The 24,370-nt window shown below is 40.0% G+C and overlaps 1 protein-coding gene across 15 annotated transcripts in view; it reads right to left on the bottom strand.

The window, feature by feature from the left end:
* The window catches only part of RFX3 (regulatory factor X3), a 245,319-nt gene that overhangs the window by 39,114 nt on the left and 181,835 nt on the right, over positions 1–24,370 (bottom strand). For 14 of the 15 annotated variants that reach the window (XM_056522517.1, XM_056522508.1, XM_056522457.1 and 11 more), the window contains one exon: positions 16,144–16,218. The exons of the other annotated variant lie outside the window; for it this stretch is intronic. In XM_056522517.1, the coding sequence (XP_056378492.1) occupies positions 16,144–16,218 (75 nt within the window). The remainder of the gene's footprint in view (positions 1–16,143; positions 16,219–24,370) is intronic. 15 annotated transcript variants of the gene reach the window in all.

Here is a 24,370-nt window from a genome sequence, read left to right as displayed (position 1 = left end):
GAATGCCCGCTGAGCTGCTCTGGCTAAATGTCTCAGAGCAGTGACAGGCCGTGCGACAATTGTATTCAAAGTCGCACGGACCTTAAAGGGGTACTCTGGTCGGAAATTTTTTTTTTATCGACTGGTGCCAGAAAGTTAAACAGATGTGAAAAATTACTTCTATTTAAAAATCCTTATCCTTCCAGTACTTATCAGCTGCTGTATGCTCCAGAAGAAGTTTTTTCTTTTGGATTGTTTTTTTCTGTCTGACCACAGTGCTCTCTGCTGACCCCTATGTCCATGTCAGGAACTGTCCAGAGTAGGAGCAAATCCCCATAGCAAACCTATCCTGCTCTGGACAGTTCCTGACATGGACAGAGGTGTGAGCAGAGAGCTTCCTGTGGAGCATACAGCAGCTGAACTACTGGAAGGATTAAGATTTTTAAAAAGAAGTAAAAAAAAAAAAAAAGTTTTCCACCGGAGTACCCCTTTAATACAATTGTCGCATAGAGTGATATAGGGCAGGGTTGAACTACCCTGTGATTTCTTCAAAATCTGGCCTGTGTAACTTTTTTGCGACATTTTGTAGAAAAGTCACATATGCTAAATTAGTGACCACTGCACAAAGTGATCTATATCAGATCACTTCATGGTCAGAAAAATCAAACAGTCTTAATGAAAGGTCCCAGGAAAAGTCGCATGGGATCAGCCTGCGACTTTACCTGTGACAAATTTAGACGAAAAAAGCTATCTCAACAGCTTGATAAATTCTCCTTAATGCCTCTACTGCTCATATGTTCACTGTGGTTACATATAACTATTTGTGCCAGTATCTAAGTAAAGTCATACCTCTCCAAAAGACCCCCTTTTTGAGAAGAGCAACCCCTTTATCCAGACCAATGTGATAGATTTTCAGTCTGCCAAGACCAGCCTCCATAGAAGACCACTTTAATCCAATTTTGGGTGGTTTTCTAAAAGAGGTTTTACTGTACTTGAGAAGGGGTGAGGGGATTCCAGAGAAAAGTTTCAACAGCAAATATTTTAGAATGCTTGTTATTGATACCATTGACGAAGCCTTATTAATGCTAACACATTTAAATTTCCTGGTATGCCTTCATGCCAACTTAGCCAACCCCCCCCCCCCCCCCAAAAAAAAATTCTGTTTTTGTTTTTTTGAGAAAATGAAAGGTGGGACAATCACAACAATAAAGTTGGCCCTTCGCTATGAATTCTATACTGTACTTCATATAAACCCCACTAATGTTTTAATAATATAGTAAAATGCAGTTAGCTCTAATCATAAATAGACCATAATCCAAAGGCTGATTTATTTTTGTATGCCTAGCTTGAAGCTGACCATACTATTAGCTATTGGGTGGCCTACAATTCACTTTTTCCATTGTCAATAAGCATGCCCATTAGACTAAGTTGAGCATGCATGTTATTTCATGAAGGTAGTGAAACCTGTGGCTAACAGACACTGTATCACCTGATGGAAGACAGGATCGGATAGGTTAAACTCCCGCCTGTTTGACCTATGTTTTACCCATGGCAGACTCAAGGGAACAGGCAAGTGTTACATATGCAGATTATATTATTAGATCCTGCTAGTTTTGGCCTATGTATAGTAAAGCTGGTCATACGTTTCGGATAGCTGGCAGATAAATGCTCATTTGGCTGTCCGCTCTCTTTTCAGATCGCAACATACACATGTACATTCGGCTTGGGAGACAGGAGAAAGCTCCTGCCAGACATCCCTGGCAGCCGCCTACTTCTCATAACAACAAAAGCATTAGACATGTTAAAATACAAAATGCCCAACCTTTCTCCTTCCAACCTTTACTGTCAGGAAAGAGTTGAACGATCCCACTGATACTGACTTCATTTGTGGCAAATATCTTATTATGTGTCACAGTATAATACAAAATGATAATACCAACAGAAAAATGGCACAAGTATTTTCTATAGATTCACGTATGAAACTGAACTGAAGCATAAATAGTCCAGGATCTGAAACCAATCTGTATATTGTTGTAAAGTCTTACATGTAAACATCAGTACTGCTTTAAGAAGTTTTACAAACTAAAAAAGTAACAAATATGTATTAATGGTTTCCAACGTTTTTCAACTACACGCCTACACACAACATGAAAAACTCCTACTCTACTAAATATACACGTTTCTCATGCATTTGCAATAATTTGTATTTACACTATCCCAATGTTGCAAGAAGGAGCTTCTTAAGAGGCTGTGGGTGGATGAGAGCAGGTGAAAGCAACTAATCATTTTCGCATTTGATTTTTAAAGTCTGGACATTTGGTAAATAAAATTTGAATCCAAACAGAAAATGATGGATTTCATTCAGGTTAAGGAAAAAATGGGAAGAATACACAAAGGTTTGCAGCATTGTAGAATAAAGAAAATACTTTATACACACTTCAATTCTGAATATCCTCATTTTCAACCACGACATATACATGGGGTGAAATATTGAACATGTCAAAATTTTTCCTCACTTAATATATTCCCAAAAGTGCATGTGGAACATAGAATGTTCACCAGATGTTGGTAGCAACTCAAGTAATCAATAAATACAAAGAAACAAAGCAAATACTATCAGAAATTAAGTTATGTGAAACAATGTCAGATGACACTAGGTAAAAGTATTGATACCATAAAGATAGGGAGGTGCAAAAAAGACACGGAAAGCCAAGACAACTGCTTAAATCTATAAGTAATTAAAAAGCCATCCAGCCCTATATCAGTGCAAATTAATATCAGTTGTTTCAGTCCAAAATGATGGCCTACAAAAAGGGTCTCATTGCCAAAGTGTCACACAAGGCACATCTCATGATGGGTACAAGCAAAAAGCTGTCTCAAGACTTTACAACCTGATTATAGCAAAACATAATGATGGCGTTGGTCACAGGAGCATTTCAAAGCTTCTGAGAATTCCAGTGAGCACTGTTGAGGCCAAATAACAAGAGTGAAGGAAAAACGCACTCACCCTTGATACTTCACTTGCAAATCCGTCAAATTTATTCATCCCGCTTCTTGTGTGAAAAAAGACAATCTGAGATCACAATCTCCCCAGAGGGTAACGCGCAAAGCAATGATGGCAGGGACGTCGCACCTGCATGACGGTGGCTGTTTTATGCCTGTGGCGCTTCCTCAGGCCCCTGGTGACGCGGGACAAAGAAAGAATTTCGAAGTGAACTATCGAGAGTGAGTGCATTTTTCCTTCTCTCTTGTCATTTGGATGTTCACGGACTTGTTAACGCACCGCCCAAACCTTCACTGATATACTCCCCGCTAGAGAGTGCATCAGTAGCTTAATTCACATGTGTGCCGAGGAGACGTGGGCAGTGCCGAGTGTGACACTACTAAGTAAATACACCACTACTAAGTAAATACACAGTTGAGGCCATAATACGGAAGTGGAAAGAATAATTTTACCATAAATTTGCCTTGAACAGATGCTCCTCACAAGATTTCTGACAGAGGAGTCATAGTCTGTATGCATTCATTTCTGAGCTTATTTGTTTGAAAATTTCATGTCAATAGCACCTTAAATATATTCAGTGAGAAAAATGGTGACGTGTTCAATATTTATTTCACACACTGTACATTTGGGGTATGTATAATGTGTAATTATACGGTGTGGCATAGAGTGAAAGAGGCGTGGTTTCTGCTGAATGGAGTATGCCCAGACCGCGCTCACCAGATTTATGGCAGATTACACTGAAAAACCAGTGGGTGCATACAGTCTGAATTTGCTACAACCACCATAAAAGGGGTATCCCGGATGCCCCACGATCTCCCTGCAGCACCCGCATTCAATGCGGGAGCTGCGTCTCCAGTATCAGAAACCTCCGGATTTCCGGAACTGGGGACGTAACGTCACGCCACGCCACTCCATTCATAAGTGTGGGAGGGGGCGTGGAGTGACATCACGTCCCCAGTCCCGGAGGTTTCTGAAACTAGAGCCGCAGCTCCTGCATAGAATGCGGGTGCTGCAGGGAGATCGCAGGGGGTCCCAGTGGCGGGCCCCCCACGATCAGACATCTTATCCCCTATCGTTTGAATAGGGGATAAAATGTTTTTGCCAGGAATACCCCTTTAAAGGAAAATGGTCATCCTGTTCATCCACATAAAACCCAATACACTGGGTTATAGTGTGGGTAAACAGGAGACCGACGAGGGGTCATTGACTCCTATATGTACCTGCACTCCGGAGATCTCTCCCTTTGAAGATCAGCTTCCATCTTTCGGGAATTGCACATGGAGGCAGGCGCCCCGGCTCAATTTGAATATCCATTATTGCGGGTCATGTGAGCGCTTAGTTGGCACAGTACTCACGTGACATGCGACAATGAATATTCAAATTAAGCCGGCAAGCCTGCCTCCAGTGTGCAATTCACAGAAGATGGAAGCCGATCTTTGGAGGGACAGAACTCCGGAGTGCAGGTAGGCACAGGAGTCAGTGACCCCCTCATCGGTCTCCTGTTTATCCACACTATAACCCAGTGTATTAAGTTTCATGTGGGTGAACAGGATGACAGTTTTCCTTTAAGAAATATAAAGAAACTAATCTGCACAATATGTAAAATGTTGATCTATAAAATTTACTTTGTGGAAACTGAACAAATATGGTCATGTATTCTAAAGACTTTTGCCATCTTTTAAATTAATGGCAAATTACTAGGAAACATAATGATGGCGGTGGGGGGTCTGATTCCATTTTTCCCTGAACAGCAGCACTTCCAGCCATCGACCTGTGCGGGGAACTACAGCAAAATCCCATAAATGGGGAAGCAGCAATTAGTGTGCACCCCCTTGATCCTCAGGATTGTGGTGTGCTAGTAGTTGGAATAAGCAATCATAATGTGATGGTATATCCTCACTATATACAATCACTTTATGAGATGACAATACCCCTTTAATGCTCCCCTGAATTTAACAAAGAATATTTAGGAAAAGCAAAGTCAAATCTAGGAGAGATGGTGGTGCACACATACTAGCAACTCTTTTTCAACTCATATATATGTTAGATTATGTAGCACTGGTGTTATTGCCTTTTAAACTTATGCTGGGCTATTTTTCAAAATTTTTATTTAGTGTCCATTTTAATTTAATTGTTGTGGTATGTGCCAAACTACACCTTGGATAGATTTTCCAATGGCATACTAAAGTTAATTGAGTATCATAAAAAAAATAGGAAAAAAGAGGATATATCAAGAAAGGTAGAACATTCACAAAATCCTATCTGAATGCTGAAGGGAAATCAATTATAGATATTTACAAGAAATAATATAGTCACTCAGAGTTATTCTTCAGCTACAGAACAGCCCTGGTCCCAGGTGTACTGAACTGAAGCACAAAAGAAGAGAACATCAAGATCAAAGAGTCTTGGCTCCTGCATTTAGATTTTCAGCTGTTTTCTACAAAAAAAAAAAAAAACACAATGCAGGTTGGGCTTGATATGAATATGGCAAAGAGCTTCACAAGGGTGAAGGACGGAACAGAGAACATGTTTTTCACAGGAACACGGGGGACTGAATTGTTGCAAAAGGTTGCCAACATAGCTTTTTCAGAATAGAGACTTTTAAAATCACTAAACATAACAAGTGTTTTGGAACCAGGAAAACAATTAAGTTGCATTGTTGTAATTGCTGGAACAGAGAAATAGCTGTTATCTGTAGTTGATTGAGGGGTGTATAGGTAACTTTAAAAGAAAGGTCAAGCTTAAAGGAAAACTGTCATCAGTGTCACCTGCACCAATTTGTGGCACAGGTGTGTAGTGCAGGTGACACTGATGATAACCATTCTTACCTGTCCCTGATCCGTGGTCCAGTTCTTCTGCTATCTTCCTTTGTTATTTTCGTTCCAGTGGCAGGCTTGGGGCACAGGCCAAGCTTCCTGACGTTACCACTGCTGTTTGCTCACAGCGGGGCACAACAGAGAACCAGTAGAAGTGACGTTAGGAAGCTCCGCCCACACCCCAAGCTCACTGCCTGAATGAAAAGAATGGAGGAAGATAGCGGGAGAAAGGGACCACGGATCAGGAATAGGTAAGTATGGTTATCATCAGTGTCACCCGTACTAAACACCTGTACCAATCGGTTAGTGCCGTGACACTGATGATAGTTTTCCTTTAAAGAGCATGCAGTATGTTCTGCAAGTAGCATGTTACAAAGCAGAAGATGCTGAGCAGATTGATATGTAGTTTTAACATACAAAAATATTCAGAAGCACTTGTAATTTATACCTCTGTACATTGGGCTTAGGGGTCCAATGGGTGGTCCTACTCAGTGACTGGCACTTAACTATGTATGCACATTTATACAAGGATGGCTGCCAATCATTGAGCAGGACTGTTCTCTGGACTCTTAAGTAACATGCTAAATAACATGCTAAATAACATGCTTCATAACATTCTACCTCCAGATTAGACAGTATGTTCAAAGTGATGAGTTCCCGATTAAGAAAATAAAGAACTATTAACATATTTTTGTGTTTTCTTTCATGCAGATATGTAAAAATTTGTTAAAAAAAATAAAAGTCACACACATTTTAAATCATGCATTCTGTACACTAGTTTAAGTGCATATTTCTACTAGGGCTCTAAAATGGAATGACTCTCTAGAGGATGAAGCCAAAGGGTTTCTCTGGAGTAATAAAATGTTAAAGAACCACACACCCCTGCCTGGAGCATCCTAACAATCCTTGAGATAACACTTATCGGTAGTAATTCCGAGCCTGAAGGCCCAGGAAAACACAGGTGAGTGAATATAAGTGAGCCTAGAAAATATTCAGATTATGGTCTCAGTCTGGTAGTGTCTGGTCACCTGTGGAAACCCCTTGGAGTCATACCAGTCTATTGTCAATGGCCGCAACATAACTGACATGGACAGATACTATACCTGCATTTATCCAAAGACTAGAACATTTGCTATAATAACCACTAAATAATGGCCCTGATTTACTATTTTAAACCTGACATGCTTTGTCGGGTTGTGCGCCAGATTCTGCGCATTGCATCAGAAATTCTGTCTGCGCCAGAATTGAGAAAAACCCGACTAGCTCTTCATTTTACTGAGAAGAGCTGAAAAAAGGGGCATGGTCGTCGGGGAAAGGGGGTGTGGACACCAAAAAGGGTCATGTTCCCGACATTTTAACAAAAACCCAACATATTTACAAAGGTTTCCACAGGAAATGTGGTGAGGAAAATCCTACAGATGAGAGCATGTGTAAAAAATAGCAAAATGTAGGGAAAGTGGAAAATGTAGGAAAACCTTAGTAAATACAGTGGAAAAAATTTTGTAGGGAATTAAAACCCACAAAGAAAACTAAACTCCACTCTAAGTAAATCAGGGCCAATGTATTTATTTTGGAATCAGACACCTTTTAGTTTGGCAATACATGAAAAAGACATTAACAAGTAAAATGATATGTTGTTAACAGCTCCGGAAGTATGTGTGTATTTTATTGCTTATGACAAATGATTCTATAGACCCTTTAAACCCCAAGCACAAATCAAATTGCTTTCAGAAAGTAAACGTTTCACACAGAGAAAAGATTATGTCAATTGTAATTAAAATAATAAAGTAATAAGAATTATAATCCTAATGGCAAAATATTTTTCATGCATGAGAATTAATGATTACAAAACAAAAATGTTTCTGTCACCTCTGAATGCTTTATAAATGACACATAATAACATTTCTCAAGGCTTGTTGGAAATATAGGAGCATTTTAATTCATTTTCAGAAAATGTATTGTTCTTTCAATACACAATGAAAACAAAATATCAACCCGTGTCTATAGTTTGCAGACTATTATTTATCATGTATGGTAGATGTTGATGGTGAGATTAAAGACAATTACATGTACATTCTCTGACCTTTGTATATAGTCCATGTTCATCAGGCTATTTAAAAGGGTGAATGGTGCCATGACTACCGCCAAAAGGAGGTCTAAAAGGCAAACATTCCCTATACAAAGAATGGATTTACTGCAGGGATTATTAACTATTCCTAATTAGCCAATGTTAAGAAAAAGAAAATACATTCCTGACAGATTCTAATCTTGTTGAAATATCTGATATGAAGACTAACAAATTATATAGAAGACTGAATGTGGGAAAAACCTGAAATATTATGCATTACGTGCCTATGACCTGCTTTCCTTCAACTAGTTTACAAAGCACCAAATATTTCAAATTCTTGCTTATCAATGTCAAATATTCAGAAATCTCATAAAATAATGAATGTCTATTCTGGATGGTGTGTGAATTTACATCTCTAACTTTATTTGCTGATAAGAGCTGCAAACACTGTTGGAAAAAAATCACTTTTTTTTATTTATTTCTCAACCAAGTTTTAAGGAGGTGGAGCCGGCTGCTTAAGTGCAACAGCCTGGCACACCTCGTCACTTGCCTTCACTGCCCAGCCCCTTTTTGATTGATGTAAGGAGCCCTGTTTGTCAATCAAGGAGGGTCTGGGAAGTGCAGGCAAGTGAGGAGGTGTGTCAGGCTGTGGCACTTGATCAGCCCAGCTCCCTCCCTTTGACACTTGGCCGAAAAATGAATCATGTTTGGCAACCGCCATCAGCTCCAAAAAAAGTACAATTTGTTTATATACCCTTACAGCTATGCAATGATGAAAACACCTGTGACTGACCATCCAATGCCTACCCACTTGGGTATTTAAGAACAAGGGTTGGGATGTAAAGATATTTGCATGTGAATCCCAGTGGAGTGAGGAGCTGTTGTTAAGGTCAGCATCTTTTTGGGATATTGGAAACACCATTGCTCAGAGGGACTTTCATGTAAATCCCTTTGAAATGAAGAGCTGATACAGCACCTGCTTGGGGCATTAGAAACACAACTGCTCAGAGAGACTTGCTTGTAGATACCAGTGGAGTAAGCAGTTAATGCTGTAACCTGCACCTTCTCAAGATACTGGAGTTATCACTACTCAAAAGGCCATTGGTACATTGGAGCTGCCCTACAAGGACATCCATCTTGTGGATTATATACCCTTGGCTGTGGGTATGCCTATACTGGACCATAAAAATACTCTTTCAGGGTTTTGTTTTGTCTTTCTGGCTGTGGGGCCAGTTTCCATCACATATTTATTCTTGCAATAAACATCGGTGCTGTACCCCTAGCATTTGTTCTGTTGATAACACAAAATTTTTACAAACCCATCACACTGTAATTCATATATTTTGAGATTATGCTGACTAAACGTTTCCCACAGTAACCAATTAAATTCCAGTTTTTAATTCAAGTGTAAGTTTAAAGTGACTGTCAGATACAAAATACTTTTTATATGTTGTACATCTTGGCAAAACATTAGCCTTTGTAATATTCTTCATATGAAAATGTTATTTCCTTTTTATAGAAACCATGGCTTATAATGTCAAGCTGGAGCACAGGCATGGACAAAGTCCAGTAAGTGAGGTTAGGCTAGCACTCCTCTGTGCTGTCTGATAGGACAGGAGAGAGAACAGAGGAGTATATCAGACAGGAGAGAGCACAGAGGAGTGCTATCAGACAGGAGAGCACACAGAGGAGTCCTATCAGACAGGAGAGAGCACAGAGGAGTCCTATCAAGACAGGAGAGAGAACAGAGGAGTGCTATCAGACAGAAGAGAGCACATAGGAGTGCTATTAGACAGGAGAGAGCACATAGGAGTACTATCAGACAGGAGAGCACAAAGGAGTACTATCCGATAGGAGAGAGCACAGAGTAGTACTATCAGACAAGAGAGAGCACAAAGGAGTGCTATCAGACAGGAGAGAGCATAGAGGAGTACTATCAGACAAGAGAGAGCACAGAGGAGTACTATCAGACAGGAGAGAGCATAGAGGAGTACTATCAGACAAGAGAGAGCACAGAGGAGTACTATCAGACAGGAGAAAGCACAGAGGAGTACTATCAGATAGGAGAGAGCACAGAGGAGTCCTATCAGACAGGAGAGAGCACAGAGTAGTACTATCAGACAAGAAAGAGCACAGAGGAGTACTATCAGACAAGAGAGAGCACAGAGGAGTACTATCAGACAGGAGAGGGAGCATAGAGGAGTACTATCAGACAGGAGAAAGCACAGAGGAGTACTATCAGACAGGAGAGAGCATAGAGGAGTACTATCAGACAGGAGAGGGCACAGATGAGTACTATCAGACAAGAGAGAGCACAGAGGAGTACTATCAGACAAGAGAGAGCACAGAGGAGTACTATCAGACAGGAGAGAGAGCATAGAGGAGTACTATCAGACAGGAGAAAGCACAGAGGAGTACTATCAGACAGGAGAGAGCATAGAGGAGTACTATCAGACAGGAGAGGGCACAGAGGAGAACTATCAGACAGGAGAGAGCACAGAGGAATACTATCAGACAGAAGAGAGCACAGAGGAGTACTATCAGACAGGAGAGAGAGCACAGAGGAGTACTATCAGACAGGAGAGAGCACAAAGGAGCACTATCAGACGGGAGAGAGCACAGAGGAGTACTATCAGACAGGAGAGAGCACAGAGGAGTCCAATCAGACAGGAGAGAGCACAGCGGAGTGCTATCAGACAGGAGAGAGCACAGAGGAGTGCTAGCCCACCCTCACTTACTGGATTTTGTCCATGCATGTGCTTCAGCTTGGACAAAGCCATGATTTCTATAAAAAGGAAATCTAATTTTCTTATGAAGTATATAAGAAATGTTTTGTCAAGATGTACAACATATAAAACGTTTTTGAATCTGACAGTACCAACTGAAATAAAAATACTGGTCGATTTCTAAGCTTTTATTTTTATTAGTTGTTTCTTCCATATTTTATTGAACTGATTCTTTTACTAATCAGCATTAAATACATTTTGAGTGTTATTAACTAGATTACACTTGACTTGACACTTGTTGCACATATATACAGACATCTAGACCATCTACAAATAACACCAGAAAAATGTTCAGTTGCTCCATGGATAAAAAGTCTATGAGCTTTACATACAATAATAATAATAATACTAATAAAAAAAATTAAAAAAAATTAAGGTAAGCTATAACTTATCAGTGGCTATGAGAAAGTAACTTTTGCCTAAAAATAAAAGTTACAATCACAAGGGACAGAAGCGGTACATCAGAAAGTCACAGCTACACTGCATAAATAATATTGTGATTTTGCTCCAACTGTGCTCCCTGTTTTGAAGACAAAACCATTCCCATACCTATTACATGGTCTCCCTTTACCATGAAATTGAACTTGCTCAACAACTATGCTCTACTGAATCACTTGAATACATCCTATTCACTTTTACCATCTGACGCTAAAATCAACCCCCTCTTCATGTCCACATGTCATTTGTGGACAGTCATAAGGAAAAAATGAGGCCTTTCCAGCCAGGTCTTTTTCTCAGAGGTCTCTCACAGGTCTGCCTTAAATGGTTGCGCCCACCCAGTCTTGAGAGATGGAAGACTGCAGAGGATAATAAATCATCCAATAAAGTCGAAGCATAATCTCTCCTTAACTTTGTCAAAGCCCACCTCTTTCATCACACCCGAGCCCAAAACTATGCCACTATTTTTTTGCATTCATTGTCTTAGCAAGACAAACTTATATGTCATAAACTTACGCCCTTAGAACTAACTATAGGCCATATAGCCAGTCACTACACTTTTCTATGCCCACAATTAAAGGGAAACTGACAGATGGATCAACCCTGCTAACCTGAATATACGGGTGGTTAGTGTGGATGATCCTGAGTAAAACAATGTGTTTCTTACCAATCTGCTTAGCTGTTGGCAAGATATACCAAAATCTTGCATTATGCAAATAACCTCTCAACTGTACTGGAGGAACATTTAAAGACTGACATTGTACAATGGGTGCTGTTCTCGCTGCCCGGCTCAACAATATTCATTTCCATGATTAGTGGGGTGGCACAAACTGGAAGGTTGCAAGGTTGTGCTACATCTTGGGAATGGCTGAACGGATTGGTATAAGGAAAACACTGTTTTACTCGGGATCACCCACACTAACCACCTGTACTTTTAGGTTAGTTGGGTTGATCCAACTCTCAGTTTCCCTTTAAAATATGGTATTACACAAAAGGGACATACAACCCAGCCATGTCACCAACACAATCCTAAGTACCCTAACGAAAAACCCTGTCTACTTTCTATTGAAAAACTACCCTGAAAATGTACAGGGGACACATTATCCCTAAACAGAAATGCCTCTTTGGAAATATTTCTAACCGGTCTTTCATATTTTACCAAAAAGGGGATCAATTGGCTTTCACGACAAAATGACACCCATAACTCTACATCTTTTCTCCCTCACTTTACCTTCCCCTATTTTGTTATTGTTTGGTTAATTGAATGTTAAAAGAAAAATGCCTTTCCTCTCCTTCCTCTTGTACAGGGAGAGAATCAAAAAAAGTAAATAAATACAGTAAAAAAAAAATAGTTCACCCATACTAAGCCCTTCTAACTCATAATGATAACGTGAAAACTGAACTTTAGAAATTTTTGCATGGACATAAGTATTCATTCCCTTCACTATGACACTTTTCTTGGATTTTCTAACCCTAAATTTACCATCCACTATGGGCAAAACAGGTTAAAAATATTGCTGTGGCTTTTCCAAGGGCATAACAGGTTATATAACCACCCATTGATGATGGGCACACAATTCAAAGCAAATCAGTCAGCAGCTAGTATCTCCATGATTTGTAATGCCATTGGAGCAACAGCTGATTGACATATCACATTTTCCACTGACAAATTTGTATTAGGGTTCATATTTTGTGGGACAAGTGAGCACACTTTATTTCATCATATAATGAACTAAGAAGCCAGAAATAAAATTTTATGTAGGGCAAAATTAAAAGAATATATGGAAACGCACATTTTTTTTCATTTTTATTCTGGGGGGGGGGGGGAGATAATTTTTCATGTTCACAATACGCTAAAACTGACATGGTAACTTTATTCTATGGGTCAGGATAATTCCAGTGATACAAAACTTGGATAATTAATGTTTTGGTGTACGGTAAACATTTTTAATAAAAATAGAAAACATAAAAAAAAAACTATTATTTGGCATCTTTTGACCTCTATAACTTTTTTATTTTTCAACCTACGGAGCTTTGTTAGAGTTTATTTTTTGCACCATGAGCTGTACTTTTTAATGGTGTTTTCATGTTTTTAATGATCACTTTGATGACTTTTTGTTAGCAAAATGGTCAAAGAGGAGTGATTTAAATTTTTATTAAGGGGGAAGGTATTTTTTTAAGCATATTTTTTCTTTTTATTACACATATTTTTTCTCCCAGGGGCCAATCATAAACAATTAGGAGATGGCTTACATAAAGCAATGTAATACTATTGCATTACACTGATCTATGCTACCGGCACTCGATTGCTTAAGCCTGCCTTAAGCTATTCTTGCATGAAAATAAAGCAATATTGAACCAGTTGCTGTCTTCTGTCAATTATGCTATAAGACCAGTTTACATAAAGAATGATTAAATCAAGATATTGTACGTAAATGTCAGTAATCGATATTCAGGGGGAGCCACAAGGGCCCTGTGGCATCTTCCCTTTTGTGCATATATTTTTAACTATTAAATATTTATTTTATTATTAATTAATAATTTGGACCCTTTTTATGGTCTAATCACATCTATATTACTACACTACTCTATTATCCATTTTCTATTATTCTGGACCTTTCTTCTTTCTTCTCTTTTCATTATTCTTTACTTTTTTCCCTTCTTTTCTTTTTACTACTTCCTCCCTCTAGATTATAATCCTAGTCAGCAAGGGCATATTAACGTTGGCATAACTTGTGTATCTACATATGTATATATGGCATACAATTAATTAGTAGACAGTACCGCTGATTAAAGAAGTTGCCATCCCAACAGCCCATGAATAGTCAAAAGGACATCATCCTTAACTTGGCTATATAAGGTATCCAAGAAGTTCACTTCATTATTAAAATACAGGTTACAGGAAAACTGAAGATGTAAAGCCTTGTTTAATCCCAAAGGACTCAAAGCCTGTGTATCCATCAAAGCTGCAATACATTTCCTGCTGATACTTACATTGCCAGTTTACACATGGAGTCTTTACATACAAATATAAAGCACAATTTGGGTTTATTAGCTGTTTAGCACTTATTGAAAACAAAAAGGTACACAGTAAACTGCGCACAGTCAATTTATTTAATAAACTTCATTTTTTGGATCTACTTTCTTTAGACCACAATTGTCATATTCACTAAGGGGTACTCCGGTAAAAACTATTTTTTTCAAATCAACTGGAGCCAGAAAGTTAAACAGATTTGTAAATTACTTCTATTAAAAATCTTAACCCTTCCAGTACTTATCAGGTGCTGTATAATACAGAGGAAGTTAAGTTGTTCTTTATTGTCTGACCACAGTGCTCTCCGCTGACACCTCTGTCCATGTCAGGAACTGTCTGAAGCAGGAAAGGTTTGCTATGGGGATTTGCCCCTACTTTTGACAGTTCCTGACATTGACAAAGGTGTCAGCAGAGAGCACTGTGGTCAGACAGAAAAGAACAACTCAACTTAATCTGTAGTATATAGCATCTGAAAAGTACTAGAAGGATTAAGATTTTTAATTGAAGTAATTTACAAATCTGTTTAACTTTCTGGAGCCAGTGCATATGAAAAACATTGTTTTCCACTGGAGTACCCCTTTAAGGGCCAAAAAAAATGTTCTGATCTCTAGAAGTTTCAGGAGGAGTGTGATCTCCTGTATCACCGCTTCAGGGCCCGTGGCTAAAGAAAGTCTTACACAGGACTTACATCAGGGGCAGTGAGAGGATCTTTTAGTGGAAAAACCAATGACACCTGAGACTAAAGATCATCAGATGCATAGGTACATATGACCAAAATAAAAGAAAAATCTTGGGTATTATGGAAAGGTACTGGCTCTTTTTTACTTCTGACCCTGACCTTAGGGAGGTGATTTCACCTTTCCCATCTTTAACTTACCGTCGTAGATGGAATTTTGGAAACCAACTAGTACGCAGCTATTATGCTGAGAAATCATTGGTTATATGGTTGAGCTCTTCCATACAAAGGTTTACACCCTTGTTGCCGGTGTACCTTTTGTCAATATATGCCACATATAAAAATGTATTTATCTGGTTGACAATCATAAATATGTCATTTAGGACTTAATAAACTGTCAAATGTCAGGTGTCATTGACGCTGCCAAATGCGCATGTCCCAAGCTATACATTGGAAACATTATTTGAAAACCATTAATACAAGAGCCGACACAAGCTAGGGGGAGGACAGGGTAGTTTTGGGGGATAGAGGATTTATGAGTTAGGATTTTAGTTATCATCCCTCTGGTCTAAGTGTGCAATAAAGAAAGTGTAGACTGCAGCCACACTGCTCCAAAGACAAGTAATATAAGTGCATGCAGGACGCATGTTTGGATAAGAGAATTATCTTCACATCTTGGCATCACCTAGATGATCATTTGTATATAAATTCAGAAGGTACATTGACTTAAGCCATCTTATTTAAAAGGGCTCAATTATCCAGTGTACAATAACACCCAGGATTTATATTGGTGGATATGTGATAATTGGAAAGACCAGGAAGTGGCATGTCAATGTGAACAGCGAAAGTATCATCTCACTTACTGGTGTATACTTTTCATTAGACTCGACATACTTGTATAAAAAATATGAGACATTAGCATCAATAACTTAGTGTATTCAATGTTTTCTGGTCTTCTATTTGCACAAAATTTGTGCCAATGCATAGAGCAATGGCGTACAGTTTGTGCTCAGTATATACAATGTGATCTTTACCAAGTAAAGCCAGCATGAACTGTAACCTGATATACACAAAATAATAGAAAATAAGTAGTACTTTGTGGTGATTTCAGAAAAGGTCATGAAAGCATAGGTCCCATGAATATGATGCATAAAACATGTATGTGAGTCTCAGAGAAGCATATTAAGTGGTCGCAGATGGCCTAGGCCATTTTCAGATGAAAAAATAATAATAATAATAATAATAATTGGAAAGGAACCTATGCTTTCACAACAAAGAGAAGCACTGGAAAAGCTAGCAAAAGACATGCAGAAAAGAAAGGATATTAAAAGAAGGGACTTACATGGCTGTTGAGAAGAGAGCTTCTGTGACTTGAAAGGCCGTCAGACTTTTGCAGTGTCTCAATCGCCATTTCAATCTGATAATAGAGGTCATTGAAAACAGGCTCAAGACAAGATAGCATTGAAAAGCAAAAGCATCATTGACCGACAATTACAGTTTATGTAAAACATTAATACATTGCTCTTCACAAATACAAAGAAACAAAAGGAAGATAACATGCATTTCATTCATTATCCCAGCACCCACCACCAAATCAAAGAAAGGAGAAGCCCCCAATAATAGAAATTAAAACATAACCAGGTTACATAGAAAACGGAATCAACAAGGCATGTCTGGTGAAGTTCACTTTAACATAGGGCACACTTTGTGATCTACTAGCAGAAGGTGTATAAACAGTTTAACCATGCTGCTGCTACTATAGGTAAACATGACATGCCTGGCAAACAGATAGTGTTTACAGGAACAATAAACCTAGAAATAAATGACCAAAAATATACGGTAGATAACCTTGACCATGCTGTTTCTTAGTCTGCAGAATTTTCTACATGTTCCTGAAATAAACAGTGTTCCAGGAATCCTGTAGGGAACACGGAAGATAGACTTGCCATGCACATTAGAGGTTGGCCAAATAAGTGTTTGGCTGAGGGCAATTCGGACACCCACAAACCCATGCACACTTGTCTCTGTGTCCTCCATAGTGATAGGCAATTAGCTTCTCCAACAGACATCTCTGGCCGTGGCTTATCTCCCTTGAGAACAGAAGGCTTGGCATGCTGAAATCCAACCACCCAACCATAGTCAGGCAGTTGGATTTCCCAGACACAACAGATGGTTGGCTGTCTAGCCAGAATTGTCAGGGCCATCCCACATACATATAAGATATAAAGCCGATTTGTTCTGGCAGCGGAATGGCTGGTGGGGCTTTATCAAGGGGTGGGGCTTAACAATCTTTTTATTCAACTACAGACACCTGCCTCGGGAAGATGTTTTGGATTCAGAAATAAGATTTAAGAGATAAGATTCCTTTTTAACAGCAATATGAGACAAATAAGATGAGAGAAAATTAGAAGATCAAGGAAGGAAGTATTAGGATTTTTTTCTTATTTTTTACTTGTGTATTTCCTATAGGTATTGTTCCCTTTAAAAAAGGAAAATGGTTATCTCACTATTACCGCTAATAATATTCAGTGGAAGTTGCGTCACTATAAACTTTAAAAGCGGATCAGTCAGCAAGTCCTCTCTCCTTTTAGCCCTAAAAGCATAAAAAGCTAAGAAAACATCTATCAAAGAATACAGCAGACTCGTAACTATGAGCAGGCTGTATTCTTTGATAGCTCCTATTAGTCAAACGGCACCAATTCAATTGAATCTGGCTGAGCTGCAATACCAGATACAACAGATGGACAAGAATGGTGTTGTCTCAGGAAAAAAATAAGCAGTTCTTCTTTCTATCCTCAGACAACGCATTAAACTAGCATGGCTTAGACACCGGTGGAAGTAGTCCAACACTAGAGAAAGACTTGGAAAGACTATATACACTTCTCAAAAAAATAAAGGGGACACAAGTCAATCACACTTCTGTGAAATCACACTGTCCACTCAGGAAGCAACACTGATAGGCAATCAATTTTACATGCTGTTGTGCAAATGGAACAGACAAGAGGTGGAAATTATAGGAAATTAGCAAGACACCCCCAATAAAGGAGTGGTTCTGCAGGTGGTGACCACAGACGACTTCACCGTTCCTATGCTTCCTGGCAGATGTTTTGGTCACTTTTGAATGCTGACGGTGCTTTCACTCTAGTGGTAGCATGAGACGGAGTCTACAACCCCCACAAGTGGCTCAGGTAGTGCAGCTCATCCAGGATGGCACATCAATGCAAGCTGTGGCAAGAAGGTTTGCTGTGTCTGCCAGCATAGTGTCCAGAGCATGGGGGGCACTACCAGGAGACAGGCCAGTACATCAGGAGACGTGTAGGAGGGCGTAGGAGGGCAACAACTAAGCAGCAGGTCCGCTATCTCCGCCTTTGTGCAAGGAGGAACAGGAGGAGCACTGCCAGAGCACTACAAAATGATCTCCAGCAGGCCACAAATGTGCATGTGTCCATTCAAACGGTCAGAAACAGACTCCATGAGGGTGGTATGAGGGCCCGACGTTCACAGGTGGGGGTTGTGCCAACAGCCCAACACCGTGCAGGTCGTTTGGCAGTTGCCAGAGAACACCAAGATTGGCAGGTTCACACTGAGCACATGTGACAGAGTCTGGAGATGCCGTGGAGAACATTCTGCTGCCTGCAATATTCTCCAGCATGACCGGTTTAGCAGTAAGACAGTAATGGTGTGGGGTAGCATTTCTTTGGGGGGCCGCACAGCCCTCCATGTGCTTGCCAGAGGTAGCCTGACTGCCATTAGGTATGGAGATGAGATTCTCAGACCCCTTGTGAGACCATATGCTGCTGCTGTTGGCCCTGGGTTCCTCCTAATGCAAGACAATGCTAGACCTCATGTGGCTGGAGTGCGTCAGAAGTTCCTGCAAGAGGAAGGCATTGATGCTATAGACTGGCGCGCCCGTTCCCCAGAACTGATTCCGATTGAGCACATCTGGGACATCATGTCTTGCTCCATCCACCAAGCCACGTTGCACCACAGACTGTCCACCTCATCAGGAGCATGCCCAGGCAATGTAGGGAGGTCAAACGAGCACGTGGAGGCAACACACACTAATGAGCCTCATTTTGACTTTTTTTAAGGACATTACATCAAAGTTGGATCAGCCTGTAGTGTGGATTTCCACTTTGATTTTGAGTGTGACTCCATATCCAGACCTCCATGGGTAGATACATTTGATTTCCATTGATAACTTTTGTGTGATGTAAAGACAAAGTGTTTCATATGATTAGTTCATTCATTCAGATCTAGGATGTGTTATCTTAGTGTTCCCTTATTTTTTTGAGCAGTGTATAAATACTAAGCTAAGTCAAATTTAAAAGGTGACCCGAAAATGGTAATTCCACATTTCTATTAGCAAATCCAACAATTACTTTAACAGGGTAATGTGCAAAGCTGGATTATTAAAGGGGGAGTTGAAGGAAAGGTACTTTGTTCTCTGAAACAAGAGTTAGTATGGCGATTTTCAGCTCCTTTGTGCCCAATCCAATATTTATCAAAATTATATCAACACAATTGACATAAGAAGTAGTTATAATGTGGAGCTGAATTTAGGTAAGAGGGAAGTGATGAAAGGGCTGAGCAGTGCCTGTGAAGCATTACTAGATGATGCTCGGTGTCACCTCGTCTCAGCTTACACTAGTTATGTTTTGACAGAAGAGACATGGAAGAGAAGAGGAGAGTGGGCTAGAGTAATAGGTTTTCAGACAGGTAACTCATTGAGAGTGAAGGGAAAGGGAAAAAGGACAGTGTTACCGAGCATTTTTTGCAAGCTTGACAAGGCTTTGCAATGCTTACCAGCTTGACACTAAAATGCTGCCAGTGAGGCCTTGCTCTGAATACTTTCTACTATTTTTAGCTGGCAGAAATAATCACTTCTTCACTAGACGGTGATCATGAAACATGCAGAAATTAGAAAGGTACTGTCAGTCGGTGCTTTTTAGGTCTTGCATAAATGTATATGTATTAGAAACCATCATTTTTATAGTAAGGTCTGACAGAATGAAGTGTAGCTGGTGCATGGAGCCACGATTAGTCGACTTTCATTTAAGCTGTATGAAAACTGACACAACACAGATATTGATGACAAATCGTAATACATCAAGCATGACTCTTGTAGGTAAGAATATCCCTTTGCTCACGTGAAGGTGTACACAACCCTGCTATTGGCATGTCGTGAAGGGATTGGGCTTCGAACTAACTTCATTCCCATAAACCTCTTAAAATGTGTCAGGCTGATGCTACACAGAGAGGTCATGTCTTGGTCTTCAGGTAAACATTGAGACATATAACTATAATGTCTACATGGCAATGCTGCTAACATTGTGACTAAATAAAATAGCTGTACAACTACTTTTACCATGACAGGTTCATGTCCAATTAACTTTCATGTGACTGGATGTAGACAGACATGGAGGAAATAAAGTTATGGGAATAAAAATCATATGCAAGATGTACATGATACCAATCACAGTGTAGTAGACCTAGCCTACAAGACCTAACAGATCTAGCCTCTCTAAAATAAAAAATGGGTGGTCCAATGGGTGGTCCTAATCAGTGATTGCAGCAAAGAAACAAAAAGATCCCTCCGTTAGGAGAAGTAGCACCTACAGAGGGACCTGCTATATTCCCATGGACGGACCTGGGTCTGTCTCCACATGCCTACGGCATCGCATCACTCCAACACTTCACTACAACTTCTTACCCACTGAATTTGGGTGAAATGCGAATATGTATTGTGCTCTAGGTGAGCATAATACAATTTTTTTTAACCGTTATATGTTTATGGTAATGCACTAGGCGCCTTGTGTGGTCCCTTTTTGCTTCTTGTATTTACTAATCAGTGATTGACAGCCTTCCTTTATGATACAAAGTATACAAACATACCAGTCTATCACTAATTAGGACTGCCCACTAGACTTCTCAGCCCAGAAAGGTCAAGATGAGGTCTAGATGAGTAAAATATAAGTTCTACTTAAACATTTCCTACAAAAAATAAAAATTGATTATCTATCTATCTATCTATATATATATATATATATATATATATATTGTGGCATTGAGGCAGGGTGTATTTCCCCAGCTAACCCTGGAGAAACCTCCACCTGTGGCCTAATTAATGAGGTAGCAAAGAGGAGAAGTCTGTTTAAAAGGATGTCAGACAGTGTAGTCTGCTCTCTCCCCAGAAGACAGCAAGGTGGCTGTGGGGGGAGGCAGGGGTCCTGGTGAGGAACACACAGCCCGAGCTGTGAGTGGCCCCAACAGTGAAGTGGACAAGACAAGGAGTCTTAGCACACACAGCAAGAGTTTGCAAATGTTGTGTGTGAACAGTGAGTAGAAGGTTGCAGGAGGCATAAGTTTAACTGGCCGGGAAAAGCCCACCAGTTGATAGTCAGGGCACATTGGATTGTTTAGTTAGTGACTAGATGGTCTAGTTTTTTGTTTGCTCCTGTCTTATGTTTTTATTTATCCTGCAACCTGTCTAATAAAGCTGGAGAGGGTCCGGACTTGCATAAAGTACTGTTGTTTGCCTGCTGATTGAAGTGGAAACGTGTCCTGTACTGGTGTCAAGGACGATCCCAGAGCTATCCCCAGGGATAAATCCTTAATATATATATATATATATATATATATATATATATATATATCCAACAGATAGAAACATAAGAATGGCACTCACCCCTCTGGCAGGGAAGTAGTGGTGTGTTTAAACAAGCATACACAAACCGGCATCACAGGAGCGGCATCTTGGGAGAGGGATGCCAACGGCAGGTGGCTGACAGCTATTTCACACGCCTCGCTTGCTTCATCTGACCCTTCCTTACTACATGTCATTGATAGCTATTTCACACACCTCGCTTGCTTCATCTGACCCTTCCTTACTACACGTCATTGCCGGTGTATAAATCGGCAGCAGTGTGAGCAGGTGTATGCTTGAACTCTTTTATGTGCAAGTGGAATATAAAAGACAATTAAAAAGCATTCAAACAGTAAATAATCAATGTAATAAAGGCTTAGAGAAAAACACTGTAATCTAATTTATCATTCAAGCCAGCCCATCCCTGAGCTTTTGTTCTCAGGATCCACCTGGCTTCTTTCTGGCGGAGGAGTTTTTTTCTCTATCACCTCCGATTCCCAACTGTATTCGTTCTAAGCTGAAAAATTTCAACACTGTTATATTGCCTGAATGCTGCTCTTGGACATGTTGGATAAGTCTGGGAGACTCCTTTTGTGTTTCAATTGAGTGGACATGTTCATGGAATTGAGTGTGAATGGGGCGTATAATGCTGCCTATATAAAATCGTGCTGCCAATATAAAATCTGCCACATTCACACTCGATCCCATAAACAACAAACTTGGTACGAGAGCAAATGAAATCCCTAACTTCAAAGGATATACCTCCTAGGGAATATTTTTTGCCTCTTTTCATAAAGCTGCACCAGTTGCAATTACCACATCTGTGGTTGCCGTTCGGTGTGGCTGAGGAAAGCCAATCCCTATCTTTTGGCTGTGAACAGTACCTGCTACAAGTTATAATATCCCCTAAATTTTTGGTTTTCCTGAAAGTGACCATTGGTTTGTCACTAACAATTTCAGATAACTAGGGGTCTTTTTGTATGAGGTACCAGTTTTTCCTAATGGACTCTCTGATGATGTTGGCAAGTGAACTGTATTTAAAGGAAAAGGAAAAATTATGAGCTCGCCCTCCAATTAAGGGCGACTCTCTTCTGTCACCTTTTTTCTTCTTCCACCCCTCAACAGAGTCATATGGTCCTGAGTTTCTGTCCAATATTTCCTAAGGGTAACCTCTCCGCCTCAATCTCACGCTTAGCTCTGACGCCTGCACTTGGAAGAAATCATCAGTGCTATTGATGCGTCACAGCCTTAAAAATTTACCATACAGTACTGCGGTCTTTACATGAGAAGGATGATAACTTTCAAAGTGCAAGAGTTAGTTCCCAGCTGTAGGCTTCCTGAAGCATTTTGTCTGGAGTCTACCTTTTTTCAGGGACCACAAGTACATACATCCAAGAACTCTAAAGCCTGTTCCTCACATTTCCACGTAAAACGTAAGTTCATTTGATTGGTCAAATTAAGGTGTTGGACCATTCTGTGAACATGTCCATTCAATTGAAACACAGAAGGGGTCTCCCAGACTTATCCAACATGTCCGACAGCAGCATTCAGGCAATATAACAGTGTTGAAATTTTTCGGCTCAGAACGAATACAGTTGGGAATTGGAGTTGATAGAAAAAAACTCCTCCGCCAGAAAGCCAGGTGGATCCTGAGAACAAAAGCACAGGGACCGGCTGGCTTGAATGTTAAAATAGATTACAGTGTTTCTCTAAACCTTTATTACATTGCATATTTACTATTTGTATGTTTTTTAATTGACTTTTATATTCCACTTGCACATGAAAGAGTTAAAGCATACACCTGCTCACGCCGCTGCCGATTTATACACCGGCAATGACATGTAGTAAGGAAGGGTCAGATGAAGCAAGCGAGGCGTACAAAATAGCTATCACCCACCTGCCGTCGGCATCCCTCTCCTATGATGCCGGCTTGTGTATGCTTGTTTTGTACAATAAACACACCACTTCTTCACTGCTAGACGGGTGAGTGCCATTCTTATGTTTCTATATGTTGGATTGCCTATGGACTTGCTTTTCTGGAATAGAGTATCCCGTACTGCCCATTGAGTTGTGACAACCCGGCAGACCCGGTAGACAGTTTGATTGTCTACGGGTTATACCTGTCAGCTGTGCAGAGATGTGTTTCTCTCTACACACACATATACATATATATATGTATACATATATATATATATATATATATATACACACATACATACATACAGTCCAAAGAGTAGTAGAATCAGCACAGGATGGCCTCTAGTGCAGTCCCCATTCCAAGCAGGCTAAAATACTTTATTGCATCAGAGAATACAAATGCGATGTTTCGGCTAGTGAGCCTTTCTCAAGCATGAGAAAGGCTCACTAGCCGAAATGTCGTATTTATATTCTTTGATTCAATAAAGTATTTTAGCCTGCACTTAACCGGACCTTTTAATTGGTGCTGTATCCTGGAATGGGGACTTTGTGTGTATATCTATACATCACACTGCCTGACACCCATGTAAATGCATTGCTTATATTATACCAGTTGTCAGCAACAACCTAAATTATAGTCCACAGCTGTTTTATAGGAATAGTCTGGTACGGACTATTCTTATTCTATCCTGCTCTGGCTGCCAAAAAAAGTTAAAATAATTTTCACTTACCTTCCTACGTACCCCCGGAGCTCCGCTACAGCTGATCGGTCGGCCGGGCTGTCTTCTTCCTACTTCCACAGCGATGTCCCGCTTCTGAAGCGGGCTAAGGGAAGTATGTTCCGGGCTAAGGAAAGTATGAAGAAGAAAGCCCGGCCGACCGATCAGCTGTAGCAGAGCTCTGGGGGAACGTAGGAAGGTACTTTCACTTTTTTTGCAGCCCAGGCAGTATAGAATAAGAATAGTCCGTACTAGCCTATTCCTTTAATAATTTGGCACTCCGCAGA

Source organism: Hyla sarda, chromosome 1 (genome assembly GCF_029499605.1).
Source record: "Hyla sarda isolate aHylSar1 chromosome 1, aHylSar1.hap1, whole genome shotgun sequence".
In the NCBI taxonomy this organism is placed as follows: domain Eukaryota; kingdom Metazoa; phylum Chordata; class Amphibia; order Anura; family Hylidae; genus Hyla; species Hyla sarda.
Note: the sequence above shows the minus strand (reverse complement) of the source record. Positions and strands in the feature narration are given on the sequence as shown.